This window comes from Salvelinus sp. IW2-2015, linkage group LG32, assembly GCF_002910315.2.
Source record: "Salvelinus sp. IW2-2015 linkage group LG32, ASM291031v2, whole genome shotgun sequence".
Taxonomy (NCBI): domain Eukaryota; kingdom Metazoa; phylum Chordata; class Actinopteri; order Salmoniformes; family Salmonidae; genus Salvelinus; species Salvelinus sp. IW2-2015.
The window spans coordinates 11,451,801-11,471,968 of record NC_036871.1 but is presented as its reverse complement, the minus strand read 5'-3'; the positions used below and the strand labels follow the sequence as shown (position 1 = coordinate 11,471,968).

Here is a 20,168-nt window from a genome sequence, read left to right as displayed (position 1 = left end):
GCGAGTGGGTGGGAGATGCCCGTGTGCTTTGCAGTTTACCAGATCTATTTCTGCAGTTTTCTTAAAGAACCCTCCACGACCCACACACTGCAGTGCTGTTGTTCAGCAGCATATGATGTGCTGTCAGCCACTGACTTGTCATTCCCACTCGGCATTAATCCCTGCTGTCGTCGAATGGACTCAAGCTAGCCACAAGTTCTGACTGATTTCAATTAAAATGAAACGCAAATACAGTGACGAGTTTCTCTCACTTGGCTTAATACAAACTTTGAGAAATATTGAAGAGCGCCCACAATGTGTTTTGTGTGGGGAAGTGATTAGTAATGAGTCTCTCAAAGCGAACAAATTATAACGACACATCCGGACCAAACATCCACAGCATGACGGTAAACCCAGGGAGTTATTCAGAACAGGGCAGAATGCTTCAGGAAACAGTGCTTCGACGGTGGAAGTGGAAGTCAGCTAGCAAGGCATTGTTGTCATTTTAAGGAAAAGGGGAAGGGGGATACCTAGTCAGTTGTACAACTGAACGCATTCAACTGAAATGTGTCTTCCGCATTTAACCCAGGAACAGTAGGTTAACTGCCTTGCTGAGGGGCAGAACGACAGCTAACAGGTGATGATAAGCAGGAATAAGGGAGTACCGTCTCTCATAGTTGTCGATGTGAGTTTCTCTTTCAAACAATCCCCTTGTACACAGCTAATATGCTAGCTAACGTTAGCCAAAGCAAGCTAGCTAGCTACTGATAGTGCAACCCTAAGAACAGTAGAGATTAAGATTACATATGATCAGGCCTACTGTACATCTTACTATAGAAATAGTTGACAACAAGTCTAGGTTGGAACTGTTGTTGTTAAAATACAAGTAATAATTTTTATTCTGAACTGGAATTAACTGATTGAAGCAAGATGCTTTTTGAGAGAAACACACTCTGTGTTGCTCATCTACAGCAGGAAGTGGTCTCCTGCCTGGCTGAGAAAGCAGTAGATGTTCTGATCCAGTTTGGCACCACATACCTATGCAAGTCAGGGGTCTCAACTCTGGCCTACTTAAAAAACAAGTACAGAAACAGACTCCATGCTGAGCATGACCTCAGTGTTGAACTGTCAAAACCTGAGCCCAGAATAGACCTGCTTGTTGAAAACTTCAACCAGTCACACACCTCTCATTAGGACTGTGTGTGTGTGTGTGTGTGTGTGTGTGTGTGTGTGTGTGTGTGTGTGTGTGTGTGTGTGTGTGTGTGTGTGTGTGTGTGTGTGTGTGTGTGTGTGTGTGTGTGTGTGTGTGTGTGTGTGTTCTGGTCTACATCGGTGCGATGTGATCAATCCGTTTGTTCCAGTTCAGAATATATATACAGCTCTGGCTCTGGTTTTACTATTTATAGTTATGTGTTTGGGTAAAATGAAAATGTTAGTTTTATTCTATAAACTACTGACAACATTTCTACCAAATTCCAAATAAAAATATTTGGCGGAAGTTTACATACACCTTAGCCAAATACATTTAAATTCAGTTTCTCACAATTCCTGACATTTAATCCTAGTAAAAATTGCCGATCTTAGGTCAGCTAGGATTACCACTTTCACCACCGCTGAGCGGCCTTTCAGGTTATGTCGATATAGGCCTCGTTTTACTGTGGATATAGATACTTTTGTTCCCATTTCCTCCAGCATCTTCACAAGGTCCTTTGCTGTTGTTCTGGGATTGATTTACACTTTTCGCACCAAAGTACATTCATCTCTAGGAGACAGAACACGTCACCTTCCTGAGCGGTATGACGGCTGCATGGTCCGATGGTGTTATACTTGCGTACTATTGTTTGTACAGATGAACGTGGTACCTTCAGGCGTTTGGAAATGGCTCCCAAGGATGAACCAGACTTGTGGAGGTCTACACATTTTTTTCTGAGGTCTTGGCTGATTTCTTTAGATTTTCCCATGATGTCAAGCAAAGAGGCACTGAGTTTGAAGGTAGGCCTTGAAATACATCCACAGGTACATCTCCAATTGACTCAAATTATGTCAATTAGCCGATCAGAAGCTTCTAAAGCCATGACATCATTTTCTGGAATTTTCCAAGCTGTTTAAAGGCACAGTCAACTTAGTGTACGTAAACTTCTGACCCACTGGAATTGTGATACAGTGAATTACAAGTGAAATAATCTGTCTGTAAACAATTACAAAATGACTTGTATCATGCACAAAGTAGATGTCCTACCAACTTGGCAAAACTATAGTTTGTTAAAACCTCTTGGCGCACGGATCCCTTTAACGGGATCATTTACGTAAACAACCGCTGAATTGCAGAGCACCAAATAAAAAATAAAATAAAATAAAAATGTATTTTCATGAAATCACAAGTGAAATATACCAAAACACAGTTTAGCTTGTTGTTAATCCACCTATCGTGTCAGATTTTGAAAATATGCTTTACAGCGAAAGCAATCCAAGCGTTTGTGAGTTTATCGATCACTAGACAAAACATTACGAAGCAGCAATGTAGATTGGTCACAAAAGTTAAAAAAGCAATAAAATGAATCGCTTACCTTTGATGATCTTCGGATGTTTGCACTCACGAGACTCCCAGTTACACAATAAATGTTCCTTTTGTTCGATAAATATTATTTTTATATCCAAAAACTTCCATTTGGTTGGTGCGTTATGTTCAGAAATCAACAGGCTCGAGCGGTCATGAAGGGCAGACGAAAATTCCAAATAGTATCCGTAAAGTTCGTAGAAACATGTCAAACGTTTTTTATAATCAATCCTCAGGTTGTTTTTAACATGAATAATCGATCATATTTCAACCGGACGGTAAACTATACAATAAAAGAGATAAAGAAAATGTCGAGCTACAACTTTCGCGCGCATGAACTAATCGAAGGACATTCAGCTATCCACTGACGCGTTTTGATAAATCTCGCTCATTTTTTCAGAATAAAAGCTTGAAACTATGTCTAAAGACTGTTCACACCCTGTGGAAGCCATTGCAAAAGGAATCTGGTTGATATCCCTTTAAATGGAGGAAAGGCAGGCAATGGAACAGGGGTTTTTCAAAATAAGAGGCACTTCCAGGTTGGATTTCCTCTGGTTTTCGCCTGCAAAATCAGTTCTGTTATACTCACAGACAATATTTGGACAGTTTTGGAAACTTTAGAGTGTTTTCTATCCTAATCTGTCAATTATATGCATATTCTAGCATCTGGGCCTGAGAAATAGGCAGCTTACATTGGGAACGTTATTTTTTCCAAACATAGAAATTCTGCCCCCTAGCTTCAAGAGGTTTAACAAGAAATTTGTGGAGTGGTTGAAAAACAAGTTTTAATGACTCCAATCTAAGTGTATGTAAACTTACGACTGTTTTTATATGGGTATTTCATTGTTATTTGTCTATATTGCATTTGTTTTATGCATAAGGGCAATGACATTTACCAATGTTTTCATAAGCTTGGATCTCAAGAAAATACAGAATTTCTCATTTGGGTCCCAGGCTGAAAACGTTTAAGAACCCCTGGTCTACAGCATACTACGATTCACATTGTGCATTTCATATCCCATGATGCAGTGTCATCGAATTTCCATGCCACTATAGTGTCATTTTGACAAAACAGCCATTAGCCCCCGTTCAGAATGACTGAGCAATAACCATCATTTGGACATCAATATGCTGTGGCATCTGTAGAACGTTGATAACAATTGCAATGACGCAACCAAGTGACAAGAGGTGCAACCCACGAATAGACTTAGGGGACTCCCCTCCCTATTGTTTAGCAACACATCAATTACCAACATGTTACTTGTGGCAAGTAGCCTAGTGGTTAGAGAAGCAGTTCAAATCCCAGCTCAGACTGGAAAATTTGGTGCGGAGTGAGCCGGCAACAGGAGGATTGCCGGCTCACTTGAGCGCTGCACTGCGGCTGACCAATTGCTTCCAGCCCCTCGTGGTATGTGTCTGTGTCTCGTTTGGGTTGCGTTGGGTTGTGAGCATAAAGACAAATTTACAAAAACAGCAGGGGTTCAAATTGTAGACCCCAGTTCCTACATTTGAATATAAAAATGTATTTTATCAAACAAAACTATGCTACATTTTATCTCTGGGACCCTACGGATGACTCATCAGAACAAGATTACTGAATGTAAGTACATTATTTACCTTCATAGGTGAATGTATCAAACCAGTTGCCGTGATACGTTTTCTGTTGTTGTGCACTCTCCTCAAACAATAGCATGGTATTTTTTCACTGTAATAGCTACTGTAAATTTGACAGTGCAGTTAGATGAACAAGAATTTAAGCTTGCTGCCCATATAAGATATGTCTATGCCCTGGGAAATGTTCTTGTTACTTACAACCTCATGCTAATCACATTAGTGCACATTAGCTCAACCATCCCAGTGGAGGGACACCAATCCCATAGAGGATAAGGCCACATCGAAATTGAGACCAGGATGTTTAGGAGTGGGGTGAAAAGTGCCAGCTGGACATGTCATCTGCTCATTAGAATGAAGCAAACTGTTCCTTTTCCTCGGGTTGAAAGGTCAAACGGTCACAAAGCTTCCAGATAACTTTTTCAGAAGAGATTTTGTGTGTGTGTGTGCACTCTAGTGTGCATGTACATGATCGCCTGTGTGAGTGTACTGTATGTGTGTGAATACACAACGCGTGTGCGTGTGTGTCTTTGAACTAAAAGTTTGAAAAGCTTTTCGTTTACTCGGTCAGCGTATTTGCGTGGTGGGTTTCGAGGAAGTCATTAAATCGCAGTGGATGGTCAGCACCCATCTAAAAGTAATCTCCTGGTGTATTGAATGGCCTATTAGCTTGCTCTATCTCTCCATCTCTCTCCATCTCTGTCTGCACTTGCGTAGGAGTTCAGTGTGTCATTGGGACTCGGTCAATGGTTTCCTTTGAGTCGAGGGAGCTCTACAGAGATGAACTGTACTTTATACACAGCAGGGTACTGAGTGAGTGAGTGGCCACAACTGTCTGTGGCTTCAGATAGAGATGTCAACGGTTCTCCAGAAACTGTTGTGTCTGGGAGAATACAGTTATAAATTCTGACATGAAAATAGAGCTCTTTGGCCACGCAGTGGTGGGTTTGACGTCGCAAAACGGAAGCATATGCAGAAAATAACCCCGTACCTACTGTAAATATGGAGGTGGATCTTTGATGTTATGGGGCTATTTTGCTTCCACTGGTCCTGGGGCCCTTGTTAAGGTCAAAGGCATCATTAACTTGAAGTATAGAACTCCCAATGCGTTCTCCAATCTAATAAAACATTTTAGAAAAGTCTAAGTGTTGTTATCGCCGCAAGGGGAGGGTGCTGGAGTACTGGAAACAGGGGTAATTTTCATCGCTATCTTTTTGAGATTGTTGTATTACCTGTTGAATTAAATCTCTTTCTTTTTGAGCATACAATACAGCTCAGTATTTGTATAATTTATTTTATACAGTCTTTTTTTCTCATCTTTATCAAGGATGACCTGACGGTATTTGCAAACTATATCGAAAGAGTCACCCCAAATGAGCTTTGCCTGTGGGCAATTTAAGTTGTACTTTAGTCTGTTTAGCTGTGAGCATTGATCAAGGGCTTGTAACAGCTTTTGTACCTGTGAGGCAAACAAAAGCAACGTCGCCAGGACCCAAAATCAGATAATTTAGTGTGTTTCTCATGAATACTGGTTGGGAGAGCGATATCATATGCCTCGGTATGTTAGAGAGAGAAATAGCGCTGTCTATGCATATTAGCTTCATGGTTATTGATAGTACTGTTTAGCTATTATTTTCATGGCCGGGCAAACCTCACAAAATCATCTGACAATGTCTTTCTCTCTATCTCCCCATTCTCCTCTTTCTTCTCCACAGTGAACAAACACAAGCCGTGGATCGAGACGTCGTACCATGGGGTGATCACGGAGAACATGGACACCGTCCTGCTGGACCCTCCCTTGGTGGCCTTGGACAAGGACGCCCCTGTCCCTTACGCAGGTAGAGACACCACTTCCCTGTTTCCCCATCCTAAACGTCCTTCAAGGAACCCGATGCTGTGGGCTCAGGGTGCTTCACTGACATGCTGCACAGTAATAGCTGTTCATGTGAGGCTGTGGTTGATTGGCATATCTGGGCTGACTTCTATGAGTGTCTTCCTACCCAGAATGCACTCATACTCTTTCCTCACTTTGAGAGGTACATCTCAACAGCCTGTTCTGTGCCTGAAAGGTAGTGTGTATTTATGAATACATTTCTTCATAAGGCACCGTTATCTACAACCATTCACACTTCCTTGATCTGACTGGCCAAAAAAGGAGTTATAACCTGAGCTGCTGGAGAGGAGAGAAACTTCTTGAGCTACCTTTAAATACTGATACCCCTTGAGCAACTATATTAGTCCCCTTTGACATGACATGGAAATAACCTGGACATCTTCCATGCTCCTTGAATGTCCATGATATGCTTGAGGCAGAAGTTGCCCTTATCCACTGATCTAGGATCAGCTTACCCTATCTCTTGTCCTAACCTTAACCTTTAGGGGGATGCAAAGTATCAGCAGAACAAGGGCATCCTACATTTGTGGGAAAGGGCAAATTTACTTTAAGTGTATTTCAGGGAATACAGTGTACAGTATTTACATGGCCTTTCCAGGTCATGCCATCTTAGATATGTGGTTATACAGTGCATTGGGAAAGTATTCAGACCCTTTGACTTTTTCCACATTTTGTTACATTACAGTCTTATTCTAAAAATGTATTTAAAAAATGTTCCTCATCAATCTACACACAATACCCCATAATGACATTTCTGCAAATGTATAAAAAATAAAAAACTGAAATATTTCATTTACATAAGTTTTTAGACTCTTTACTCAGTACTTTGTTGAAGCACCTTTGGCAGTGACTCTTCTTGGGTATGACGATACAAGCTTGGCACACCTGTATTTGGAGATTCTCCCATTCTTCTCTACAGATCCTTTCAAGCTCTATCAGGTTGGATGGGGAGGGTTGCTGCACAACTTTTTCCATGTCTCTCCAGAGATGTTCGATCGGGTTCAAGCCCGGGCTCTGGCTGGGTCACTCTAGGACATTCAGAGACTTGTCCCGATGTCACGTTCGTCATAACGAGGAGACCAAGGCGCAGCGTGAGATGAATACATTCTTCTTTATTTAAACGAAGAACACTAAATAAACTAGCAAAATTAACAAAACGAACGTGACGCTATAAACACGAGTGCTGACATGCAACTACACATAGACAGAATAACCCACCAAACAAGGACCAAGCAGCGTGAAAAAGAGGAACAGCGCTTAATGGGGAAATGGACCTGGGAGGAGGTATTAGATGGAGCAGGACCCTGGACACAGCCAGGGGAGTATCGCCTTTCTGAAGAGGAGATAGAGGCAGCGAAAGCAGAACGCCGATACTACGAGGAGAAGTACCGGAGAATAGAGGAACGGCGACGCTATGAGGTAACACAGCTTGCACGGAAGCCCGAGAGGCAGCCCCAAGATCTTTTGGGGGGGGGAACACGAGGAGATTGGCTGAGTCAGGTAGGAGACCTGAGCCAACTCCTCATGCTTACTGTGGGGAGAGTGTTACTGGTCAGGCACCGTGTTATGCGGTGGAGCGCACAGTGTCTCCAGGGCGCTATTCTAGCCCGGTGCGCTCTATTCCAGCTCCTCGCATTGGCCGGGCTAGAATGGGCATCCAGCCAGGAAGGAGGGTGCCGGCTCAGCGCTCCTGGTCTCCAGTGTACCTCCTTGGACCAGGATAACTACTGCCACTATTGCGTACTGTGTCCCGTAGTCTGTCACAGCCCAGTGCATCGGCCAGGCGGCAACAATAACATCCAGGCCAGGACGGGTTGTGTCCAGCCACAACTCCAGACCTCCCAGTGCGCCCACAGTCCATACCCGTGCCCGTCCCACGCCGAATCGGCCCACAGCCGTCACCAGCGACATACCGCAGTCCAGCGCGTGCGACAGTACCCAGATCCGCGAACTCAACAGCCACACCAAACCTCCACACAGGCACAGCCCGAACCTGCAACGACGGGCACAGCGAACCCACAACGGGCCAACAGTCCGGGAACATCCACGACGACCATCAGCAGAACCTCCAAACACAGGGCACCATCGGAACCACCAACACGGGCCACAAGTCTGAACTCCAAACGACAGTACCACAGTCCGGAAACTCCAGACGGCGGGCCATAAGCTCACGGAACCTGCCCAACGGCGGACCTACATGTCGAACTCTCCAAACGGTTCCAGGGACCACAGTCGGAACCATACCAACGGCGGAGACCACAGTCCGGGCAACCTCCAACGGCGGCCAACATCTGGAACCTCCAACGGCGGCCAAGTCGGAACCACCAACGTCGGGCCACAGTCCAGAACTCTCAACGCGAGCCGCCGAACACGCCGGCCTAGCGCGCCACAGTCCGGAACATCTCAACGACAAGTACCCAGTTCCGGTAACCTCCCAACGACGGTCCATACCACTCCGGAACCGTCAAGTGGGCCCAGTCCGGAGCTCCAGCGACGATCTCCACTGCGGAGGCCTCCAGCACGATCTCCAGTCCGAGCCTCCAGCGACGATCCCAGTCCGGAGCTCCAAGCGAACCGGATTCTCCAGTCGGAGCCTCTAGTGAACGAACCCAGTCCCGGAGCCTCCAGCGAACAGATCCCAGTCTGGGAGCCTCGCGCGACGATCCACAGTCGGAGCCTCCAGCGACGATCCACATCCAGAGCCTCCAAGCGACGATCACTGTCCGCGAAGCCACCAGCGACGATCCACATACCGGGCCCTCCAGCGATGATGCCACAAGTTTCCGGCTCCACGACGATCCACACAGTCGAGCCTCAGCGACGATCCACAGTCCGGGGTCTCCAGCGAAGGTCCCCAGTCCGGGGTCTCCAGCGAGGGTCCCCAGCCTGGGGCCTACGGCGAGGATCCGCTGTCCAGAGCCTCCGACGATGATCCACGGGTCTGTGCTACAAGAGCGGACTCAGTGTAAAGAAGGGGGGCGGCGTCCAGAACCGGAGCCGCCACCGAGGTTAGATGCCCACCCAGACCCTCCCATATAGGCTTAGGTTTGCGGCCGGGGGGGTACTGTCATGCCCTGACCTTAGTTATCTTTGTTTTCTTTATTATTTTGGTTAGGTCAGGGTGTGACGAGGCTGGTATGGGTGTTTTTGTCTTGTCTAGGGTTTTTTGTATATCTATGGGGTTTTGGTATTGTCTAGGTAAATGTAGGTCTATGGTGGCCTGAATTGGTTCCCAATCAGAGACAGCTGTTTATCGTTGTCTCTGATTGGGGATCCTATTTAGGTTGCCATTTTTCCATTTTGGTTTTGTGGGTTCTTGTCTATGTGATGTTGCATGTCTGCACTCGTTATTATTAGCTTCACGTTCGTTTTGTTATTTTGTTAGTTTGTTTAGTGTTTATACGTTCATTAAAAGAAGAATGTATACATATCACGCTGCGCCTTGGTCTCATCGTTACGACAAACGTGACACCCGAAGCCACTCCTGCGTTATCTTGACTGTGTGCTTAGGGTCGTTGTCCTGTTGGAAGGTGAACCTTCGCACCAGTATGAGGACCTGAGCACTCTGGAGCAGGTTTTCATCAAGGATCTCTCTGTACTTTGCTCCATTCATCTTTCCCTCGATCCTCACTAGTGTCCCAGTCCCTGCCGCTGAAAAACATCCCCACAGCATGATGCTGCCACAACCATGCTTCACCATAGGGATTATGCCAGGTTTCCGCCAGATGTTATACTTGGCATTCAGGCCAAAGAGTTCATTTTTTGTTTCATCATACCAGAGAATCTTGTTTCTCATGGTCTGAGAATCCTTTAGGGGCCTTTTGGCAAACTCCAAGTGGGCTGTCATGTACCTTTTACTGAGGAGTGGCTTCCATCTGGCCACTTTACCATAAAGGCCTGATTTATGAAGTGCTGCAGAGATGGTTGTCCTTCTGGAAGGTTCTCCCATCTCCACAGAGTAACTCTGGAACTCTGTCAGAGTGACCATTGGCCGGGCGGCCAGCTCTAGGAAGAGACTTGGTAGTTCCCATCTTCTTTCATTTAAGAACTTTCAATGCTGCAGACATTTTTTGGTACCCTTCCCTAGATCTGTGTCTTGACACAATCCTGTCTCAGAGCTCTACAGACAATTCCTTCGACCTTATGGCTTGGTTTTTGCTCTGACATGCACTGTCAGCTGTGGGACCTTATATAGACAGCTGTGTGCCTTTCCAAATCATGTCCAATCAATTAAATATACGACAGGTGGCTTACAATCAAGTTGTAGAAACATCTCAAGGATGATCAATGGAAACAGGATGCACCTGAGCTCAATTTTGACTTTCATAGCAAAGGGTCTGAATACTTATGTAAATAAGGTATTTCAGTTTTTTTATTTTTAATACATTTGCAAAAATTTCTTAAAACCTGTTTTCGCTTTGTCATTATGGGGTATTTGGGGTAGATTGATGAGGGGAAAAAATAATTTAATCAATTTTAGAATAACGATGTAAGCTAACAAAATGTGGAAAAAGTCAAGGGGTCTGAATACTTTCCAAATGCACTGTATGGGAAACATCTACCCACTCCCTAAATACATACACTAACAAATGATGATAGGCCTGCAGTTGAGTGCAGGGCTCTGGCTTGTGACTGAAGTTAAATCACAGTGTCACACAGGTAGGTGACAGTGACATGTGACTTATAATTAGACAATGTGTTTTTTTTCTTCTCCCTGGAAAACGAGGAGGCTTTGTGATAGGTACTGCTTTACACGTTATTAAATTAAAATAGCTCTAATTAATTTTCACTCTTGACAGCTGTGGGGAACTGATGTTAGATGCCATTCTTTTTCTATTACAGTTTATTTTCAAAACATTGTAATGGTTTGAATCATAGAGTACAAGACTATACATTCGTTACTTTTTTTTTTTTGAACGCTTGTATGTACACTGAATTCGGAAGGTATTCAGACCCCTTGATTTTCCCCCCCACATTTTGTTACGTTACAGCCTTATTCTAAAATGAAATCAATTCATTTTCTCACTAACATTTCAACTCCCAGCAACCAACTCAGAGACCAAGCCAGTGAAATTCTAATGGTTAAGCAACAAAAGCGTCAACAAAAAACCCAATGGTTTGTGAATATTTCTCTCTGTGATTAACAATCTGCTCTGTGACTCCAGAAGGTCACCACTGGTAAAATATCAACGGAGAGGGAAAGTGGTGTTGTGCTATTTTTTGGTGACTTTTGATATTTCTCCCTGGCTTTTCCGTGGCGCCTAGCTAATGAATGAAACCCATAAAATGGCTACCAAGGAGATTTTCGAAAAAACGCTTGCAGAAAAGACACTCTGTCCTAATCTATCTTTCTCGGGTTTTGTTCTCTCAATCTCCTCAATTCTCCATGTCTCACTCTTGCCCTTTCCAACTCTGTTTGTCTGGGGTTCTCCTTTGCATTTTTCTCTCTCTCTCTCTATTTCTCACCTCTCTCTTTCTCTCCGCCAAAACCGCGCCAAATCCTTATCCTGCTCTTCTCCCTCATACTCTCTTTACTCATGCTTATGTCCTCTTCATTTTCCTCTTTTCTGTCTGTGTTCCTGTCTGTACTGTTGTGTGTTGTTCTGATACTGTCTGTCTGTTTGTTCTTCTGTCTGTCTGTCTGTCTGTCTGTCTGTCTGTCTGTCAGTCCTGTCTGATCTGTCTGTCTGTCTGTCTGGTCTGCTGTCTGTCTGCTGCTGTGCTGTCTGTCTCTGTCTGTCTGTCTGTCTGTCTCTCTCTCTTGTCTCTCTCTCTCCTCTCCTCTCTCTCTCTCTCTCTCATCTCTCTCTCTCTGCTCTCTCTCGTCTCTCTCTCTCTCTCTCTTCTCTCTTCTCTCTCTCTCTTCTCTCGCTCTCTCTCTCTCTCTCTCTCTTCTCGCTCACCATCTCTTCTCTCATACTCTCTTCTCTCTGTCTCTCTGTCTCTCTCTATGTCTCGCTTATTGCCGTTCTTCTTCACTCTCTATCATTGTCCTTTCTCCTTTCCTCTCATTCCTCCCATTCCTCTCTCCTCTTCCTTCTTCTCTTTTCTCACATCCCCCTGATTCTCTCTCTCCATTCCCAGCCTTTCGTCTCTCTCCTTTCTTCTCTTTCCCTCAATGCCAGCCAGCCCATGCAGTCGCAGCAGGCAGTGACTTATGCAGCTTTGCTCTCCCTCAATCCATCCTGGTTTTGTTTCTGTGGAGAAAGGAGTGGGCCCGTCGTCTGGCACCACATTAATTGCTCTGTGGGAACATGGACGGGGATTGTTAAGTGCTTTGCCTTCCCTCCATTCCTCCATCCCTCCCTCCTTCCTCCTCCCCTATCCTCCTCTCACAGCAGCTCGCTTTGATGTAAAAGAATGATGAGCCTAAAGTCGATGATATATGGTGAGACAGGAACGAGAGGAGATGAATGGTTATTTGGGCGAGCCGTGACCATGCCCTGCGGAGAGGAGGAGCGTGGGTCTTGTGTATGCACAGAGCGGTCTACATCAAATCAGTGTGAGGATGTGACGGGGACTGGGGGGACCGCAGGAAAAGAGGCAGTGTCATTGGCTAATTATTTATTGGGGGATCGCAGTTACGCCAGTCCTCTCGTCCATTCATCTCTCCTACAGGATGACGCTCATTCCGTATTTGTTCCCCCGGTTAAGTTAGTTCCCCCTCCACACACGCACACATGCAAGTTACAGAAAAAAAGAGTATAGGGAGCGGTTTAGAGAAAGAGGATGGTTTCATGTGTGTTGTGTGTGTGTGTGTTGTGTTTGTGTGTTGTGTGGTGTGGTGTGTGTGTGTGTGTGTGTGTGTGTGTGTGTGTGTGTGTGAGAGAGAGAGAACAAGAGAGAGAGAGAGAATGAGAGGGAAATGAGCGAGAGAAAGAAATGGTAATTAGTGAGTGAAAGTGAACGTGAGGAATAGAGTGAGGAGAGAAACTCGTCTTGTTATCATGAAAGAACCGTGACAGTGGCTATGGATGACAAGTTGTGCATTTGTAAGGGGAATGCACACTCAAATGAAGTTTGTCAAATGCACACAGTTCCAGACTTTCTACTCTCCCAAAAAACAACTTATTTATAAACCATGAGGCAAAATGAATGGGGTGGAAATTAATTTGTTTGACATTTTTGGGGGCTACATTTTTACACTGCTCATAAGTGTCACTGTTTCCAAACCACACCATGCCACTTCAAATGTTCAGCTTGGCAGCTCAGGCTATTTGTGCCAAGTGTTTGTCATGCAACAGTTCATGTATCATATTCCCACATGGTTTGATTATGAAGACAGCATGATTAAACACCACCTTTCAATAAAATCCTTATCTGCATGTTTGTCGGTTAATAGACTGTGTTGATGAGTCTTATGGGCTCCATCCAAAGTGGCACCGTATTCCCTATTTAGTGCACTACTTTTGTCCTGAGCCCTAGGTGCACTACGTAGTCAATATAGCCATTTCAGACACAGCCATGATGTTTTTCATGTTTTAATGCCTGTGGCACATGGTCCCATGAGGCATATAATGTCAATCATTTAAGGTGGAGGATGTTAATGTCTGCGAATCACATTAGCACGTTTCACATGCATAAGTACGTGCGCACACACACACACACTTGTGGGTGCAAATGTATGTGCTTGCAAACACACACACACACAGACACACACACACACGCACATGCACACACAGACACACACACACACACACAGACGCACACACTGTAACAGCTACGATAAATGTGCAGTGGGGAATCTATAGATTTCCAGACTTTACACATGTACACATATATCAAACACATGTACACATATATCAAACACATGTGCACATATATCAAACACATGTACACATATATCAAACACATGTACACATGTATCAAACAGATGTACACATGTATCAAACACATGTACACATGTATCAAGCACATGTACACATGCATCAAACACATGTACACATGCATCAAACACATGTACACATGTATCAAACACATGTACACATGTATCAAACACATGTGCACATGTATCAAACAATGACTTATCAGAACACATGTACACATTGTATCAAACACATGTACAACACATGTATGCAACAATGTACACATGTATCAAAACACATGTAACACATGTATCAAACAAACACATGTATCAAACACATGTACACACAATGTACATTCAAACACATGTACACATGTATCAAACACATGTACACATGTATCAAACAGATTGTAACATGTATCAAACACATGTACACATGTATCAACACATATATCAAACAGATGCTTAGACTGATACTTGTTATTGTTTGACAAGATGTTCAAAGGATTTTTGAACGATCATTATAATAATCCTGAGTAATGATCGGGATTATGTGGATTATGTGGGCAGTAACAGCAGTAAAATACACAAACTACACTATAGGATTTCATAACAACTGTTGAAGTATCTCTCTTATAAAATATAATAATTCTGTCAGCTGACATTTTATTATATATTATTTTGAGGAGATTTACTGTCTGCTGGCAGAATTATTCCCTTTCAATAATAATAAGTAGTTTACAACATTGGATGTCTCGATTGGACGTCTGAACTTCCAATTAGATATTGGATATTGCTCAGCTCAGCATTCAACACCATAGTACCCTCAAAGCTCATCACTAAGCTAAGGAACCTGGGACTAAACACCTCCCTCTGCAACTGGATCCTGGACTTCCTGACGGGCCGCCCCAGGTGGTGAGGGTAGGTAGCAACACATCTGCCAAGCTGATCCTCAACACTGGAGCTCCCCAGGGGTGCGTGCTCAGTCTCCTCCTGTACTCCCTGTTCACCCATGACTGCATGGCCAGGCACGACTCCAACACCATCATTAAGTTTGCTGATGACACAACAGTGTAGGCCTGATCACCGACAACGACGAGACAACCTATAGGGAGGAGGTCAGAGACCTGGCCGGGTGTGCCAGAATAACAACCTATCCTTCAACGTAACCAAGACTAAGGAGATGATTGTGGACTACAGGAAAAGGAGCACCGAGCACGTCCCCATTCTCATCGACGGGGCTGTAGTGGAGCAGGTTGAGAGCTTCAAATTCCTTGGGTCCACATCACCAACAAACTAGAATGGTCCAAAACACCAAGACAGTCGTGAAGAGGGCACGACAAAGCCTATTCCTCCTCAGGAAATAAAAGATTTGTCATGGGTCCTGAGATCCTCAAAAGGTTCTCCAGCTGCAACATCGAGAGTATCCTGACTGGTTGCATCACTGCCTGGTACGGCAATTGCTCAGCCTCCGACCGCAAGGCACTTCAGAGGGTAGTGCGTACGGCCCAGTACATCACTGGGCCAAAGCTGCCTGCCATCCAGGACCTCTACACAGGCGGTATCAGAGAAGGCAATGAAATTGTCAAAGACCCCAGCCACCCCAGTTATAGACTGTTCTCTCTACTACCGCATGGCAAGCGTACCGGAATGCCAAGTCGAGGACAAAAGGCTTCTCAACAGTTTTTACCCCCAAGCCATAAGACTCCTGAACAGGTAACCAAATGGTTACCCGGACTATTTGCATTGTGTGCGCCCCCAACCTCCTCTTTTACGCTGCTGCTACTCTCTGTTTGTCTTATATGCATAGTCACTTTAACTATACATTCATGTACATACTACCTCAATTGGCCCGACCAACCAGTGCTCCTGCACATTGGCTAACCGGGCTATCTGCATTGTGTCCCACCACCCACCAACCCCTCTTTACGCTACTGCTACTCTCTGTTCATCATATATGCATAGTCACTTTACGATACCTACATGTACATACTACCTCAATAAGCCTGACTAACCGGTGTCTGTATATTAGCCTTGCTACTGTTTTTTTTCAAATGTCTTTCTACTGTTGTTTTATTTCTTTACTTACCACACACACACACCCACACACACACCCACACACACACCCACACACACACACACACACCACACACACAACACACACACACACACACACACACACACACACACACACACACACACACCACACACACACACACACACACACACACACACACATTTTTGCACTATTGGTTAGAGCCTGTAAGTAAACATTTCACTGTAAGGTCTACATCTGTTGTATTCGGCGCACGTGACAAATAAACTTTGATTTGATTTGATTTGTTTAGCACGGATAAAATCAATGATTTGCCCCGAGGCAGCCTGGCTGGCTAATTACTCCAGTTTTTAAGTAGACTGGTGTGATTGAAATTCTGGACACTTCAAATGCCTCTTTCGCTTCCCATGGGTTACAGTGCATTCGGGAAGGATTCAGACCCTTTCACTTTCTCCACATTTTGTTATGTTACAGCGTTATTCTAAAATATATTAAATATTGTTTTTCCTCATCAATCTACACACAATACCCATAATGACAAGGCATTAATTTATTTTTTAACAAATACCTTATTTAAATAAGTATTCAGACCCTTTGGCATTCCTCATGATGCCATCTATTTTGTGAAGTGCACCAGGCCCTCCTGCAGCAAATCACCCCCACAACATGATGCTGCCACCCCCGTTCCTCACGGTTGGGATGGTGTTCTTCGGCTGCAAGCCTCCCCCTGTTTCCTTCAAAACAAACAATGGTCATTATGGCCAACAGTTCTATTGTTGTTTCATCAGACCAGAGGACATTTCTCCAAAAAGTATGATCTTTGTCCCCATGTGAAGTTGCAAACCGTAGTCTGGCTTTTTTATGGTGGTTTTGGAGCAGTGAGCTTTCTTTGCTGAGCGGCCTTTCAGGCTATGTCGATATAGGACTCGTTTTACTGTGGACATAGATACTTTTGTACCTGTTTCCTCCAGCATCTCACAAGGTCCTTTGCTGTTCTGGGATTGATTTGCACTTTTCGCACCAAAGTACGTTCATCTCTAGGAGACAGAACACGTCTCCTTCCTGAGCGGTATGATGGCTGCGTGGTCCCATGGTGTTTATACTTGCGTACTATTGTTTGTACAGATGAAGGTGGTACCTTCAGGCATTTGGAAATTGCTCCCAAGGATGAACCAAACTTGTGGAGGTCTAGTTATTTTTCTGAGGTCTTGGCTGATTTCTTTTGATTTTCCCATGATGTCAAGCAAAGAGGCGCTGAGTTTGAAGGTAGGCCTTGAAATACATTCCACAGGTACACCTCCAATTAACTCAAATGATGTCAATTAGCCTATCAGAAGCTTCTAAAGCCATGACATAATTTTCTGGAATTTTCCAAGCTGTTTAAAAGCACAGTCAACTTAGTGTATGTAAACTTCTGGCCCACTGGAATTGTGATACAGTGAATTATAGGTGAAATAATCTGTCTGTAAACAATTGTTGGAAAAATTACTTGTGTCATGCACAAAGTAGATGTCCTAACCGACTTTCCAAAACTATAGTTTGTTAACAAGAAATTTGGAGTGGTTGAAAAACGAGTTTTAATGACTCCAACCTAAGTGTATGTAAACTTCCGATTTCAACTGTATGTTGTAACTTGTCACTCTGAACGTAAAGGATAGTGCAAGATTTCCTACTTACCCAGAGTCTGATGAACTCATGGATACAATTTGTATGTCTGCGTGCAGTTTGAAGGAATGACTGGCATGCTAGCTGTTTCCATAGACTGCTAAATTACTGAGTGGAAAGTTGATTGCATGTGCCACTCTTTTTGAAGCCTCCCCCAGACTACAGCTTTTCAAACTCTATCGGAAAAGAGGAAATGGGTGAGAGGACAATCTCTATTTTTACGAATGCTCTCACCTGTAAGCACATTTCATTTGGCGACTTTGGGTCTTTAGAACATCATGCTATACTGTTTAAATGTCAGCCACCAGTCCTGGCTCTGTATAGGCCACCAAAGCAATGCCCCACTTTCTTTACAGATTTTTCTGAACTATTGTCTATTGTCCTTGAGAACTATGATAAAATCATTGTGTTGGGCGATTTTAATATTCATGTTGAATATTCATGTTGAAGAGACTGACTCCAAGGCGATTTTTACTGGGCTATCGTACCTCTGAAGTTGCTACAGATTTTATTTAGTGTATGAACAATACACCATCACCTATTCTGTCTTCCTCTTGTGATGATTTAGTTGATAACTTTAATAGCAAATTAATAGCTATTTTCAAAAGGCCACATCACTTGGTTGAGTGAGGATTTTCTGAGAAAGCAACTTGGCATATACAGTACCAGTCAAAAGTTTGGACACACCTACAGTACTCATTCCAGGGTTTTTCTTTATTTTTACTATTTTCTACATTGTAGAATAATAGTGAAGACATCTAAACTATGAAATAACACACATGGAATCATGTAGTAACCAAGAAAATGTAACACAAAACAAAATATATTTTAGATTCTTCAAAGTAGCCACCCTTTGCCTTGATGACAGCTTTGAACACTCTTGGCATTCTCTCAACCAGCTTCATGAGGTAATTACCTGGAATGCATTTCAATTAACAGTTGTGCCTTGTTAAAAGTTAATTTGTGGAATTTCTTTCCTTCTTAATGCGTTTGAGCCAATCAGTTGTGTTGTGACAAGGTATGGGTGGTATACAGAAGATAGCCCTATTTGGTAAAAGACCCAAGTCCATATTATGGCAAGAACAGCTCAAATAAGAAAAGAGAAACGACAGTCCATCATTACTTTAAGACATGAAGGTCAGTCAAGAACTTTGAAAGTTTCTTCAAGTGCAGTCGCAAAAACCATCAAGCGCTATGATGAAACTGGCTCTCATGAGGACCGCCACAGGAAGGGAAGACCCTGAGAGGATAAGTTAGAGTTAACAGCACCTCAGATTGCAGCCCAAATAAATGCTTCACAGATTTCAAGTAACAGACACATCTCAGCATCAACTGTTCAGAGTAGACTGCATGAATCAGGCCTTCATTGTCGAATTGCTGCAAAGAAACCACTATTAAAGGACACCAATAAGAAGAAGATACTTTCTTGGGCCAAGAAACACGAGGAATGAACATTAGACCGGTGGAAATCTGTCCTTTGGTCTGATGAGTCCAAATGTGAGATTTTTGGTTCCAACCGCCGTGTCTTCATGAGACGCAGAGTAGGTGAACGGATGATCTACGGATGTGTGGTTCCCACCGTGAAGCATGCTTTATCTTGGCCATGTCGCAGTTGTAAATGAGAACTTGTTCTCAACTGGCCTATCTGGTTAAATAAAGGTGAAATAAAAATGTTAAATAAAAGGAGGTGTGATGAGGTGGGGGTGCTTTGCTGGTGACACTGTCTGTGATTTATTTAGAATTCAAGGCACGCTTAATGTGCATCCAATAAGTATTCTGTGCAATTATTGAAGAAGCACGTTAATGACAGTAGTCCTACAGTATATGCCTATAGATTTTGGTGTTATGAATCAAGTTAAGCTGACTCTTTCGGTTAAATAATTTTTTATTAGAATGCTTTTTGACGGCGTAACATAGTGAGAAACGAAATGTTATGTGGTTATAGTGCATTTCCGAGATCTCTGTAAAAAAAACTGTACAACTAGGGCTGTAATGATTATGATATTTTGGGTAACGATTAATTGTCATGTTTTTTTTGCGCTGTGTAATGTATCATAATGAATATTTTAAAAATTATACAAAATACTTAATGAATACAACACAGCTTTGGTGACACCCGCAATTCAAAAAAGAAGATTCTCCTCTTGACCATCATGCAGTTCTGCTCGTGAAATTATGACCAACTTTACCCTCCTCATGTAAAAATGAAAATCTGATATTGGGTGAACTAGCCTTTATCTACCGTCTCCCCCCCCCCCCCCCCGTCTCCCCCTAAAATGAAATGTTTTGTTCATGGTTATTGTCCATACATTTGTCGGTCATAGATTATACGATTATTGTGCCAGCCCTAATATTATTGTGCCATGCCCTAATATTATTGTGCCAGTCCTAATATTATTGGTGCCAGTCCTAAATATATTGTGCCAGCCCTAATATTATTGTGCCAGTCCTAATATTATTGTGCCAGCCCTAATATTATTGTGCCAGCCCTAATATTATTGTGCCAGCCCTAATATTATTGTGCCAGTCCTAATCTTATTGTGCCAGTCCTAATATTATTGTGCCAGTCCTAATATTATTGGGCCAGCCCTAATATTATTGT

At 43.4% G+C, this 20,168-nt stretch overlaps 1 protein-coding gene across 1 annotated transcript in view; it reads left to right on the top strand.

Moving 5' to 3' along the window:
* Positions 1-20,168, top strand: part of LOC111956859 (calsyntenin-2) — a 299,496-nt gene that overhangs the window by 126,411 nt on the left and 152,917 nt on the right. The window contains exon 2 of the mRNA XM_023977530.2: positions 5,863-5,985. Within this exon, the coding sequence (XP_023833298.1) occupies positions 5,863-5,985 (123 nt within the window). The remainder of the gene's footprint in view (positions 1-5,862; positions 5,986-20,168) is intronic.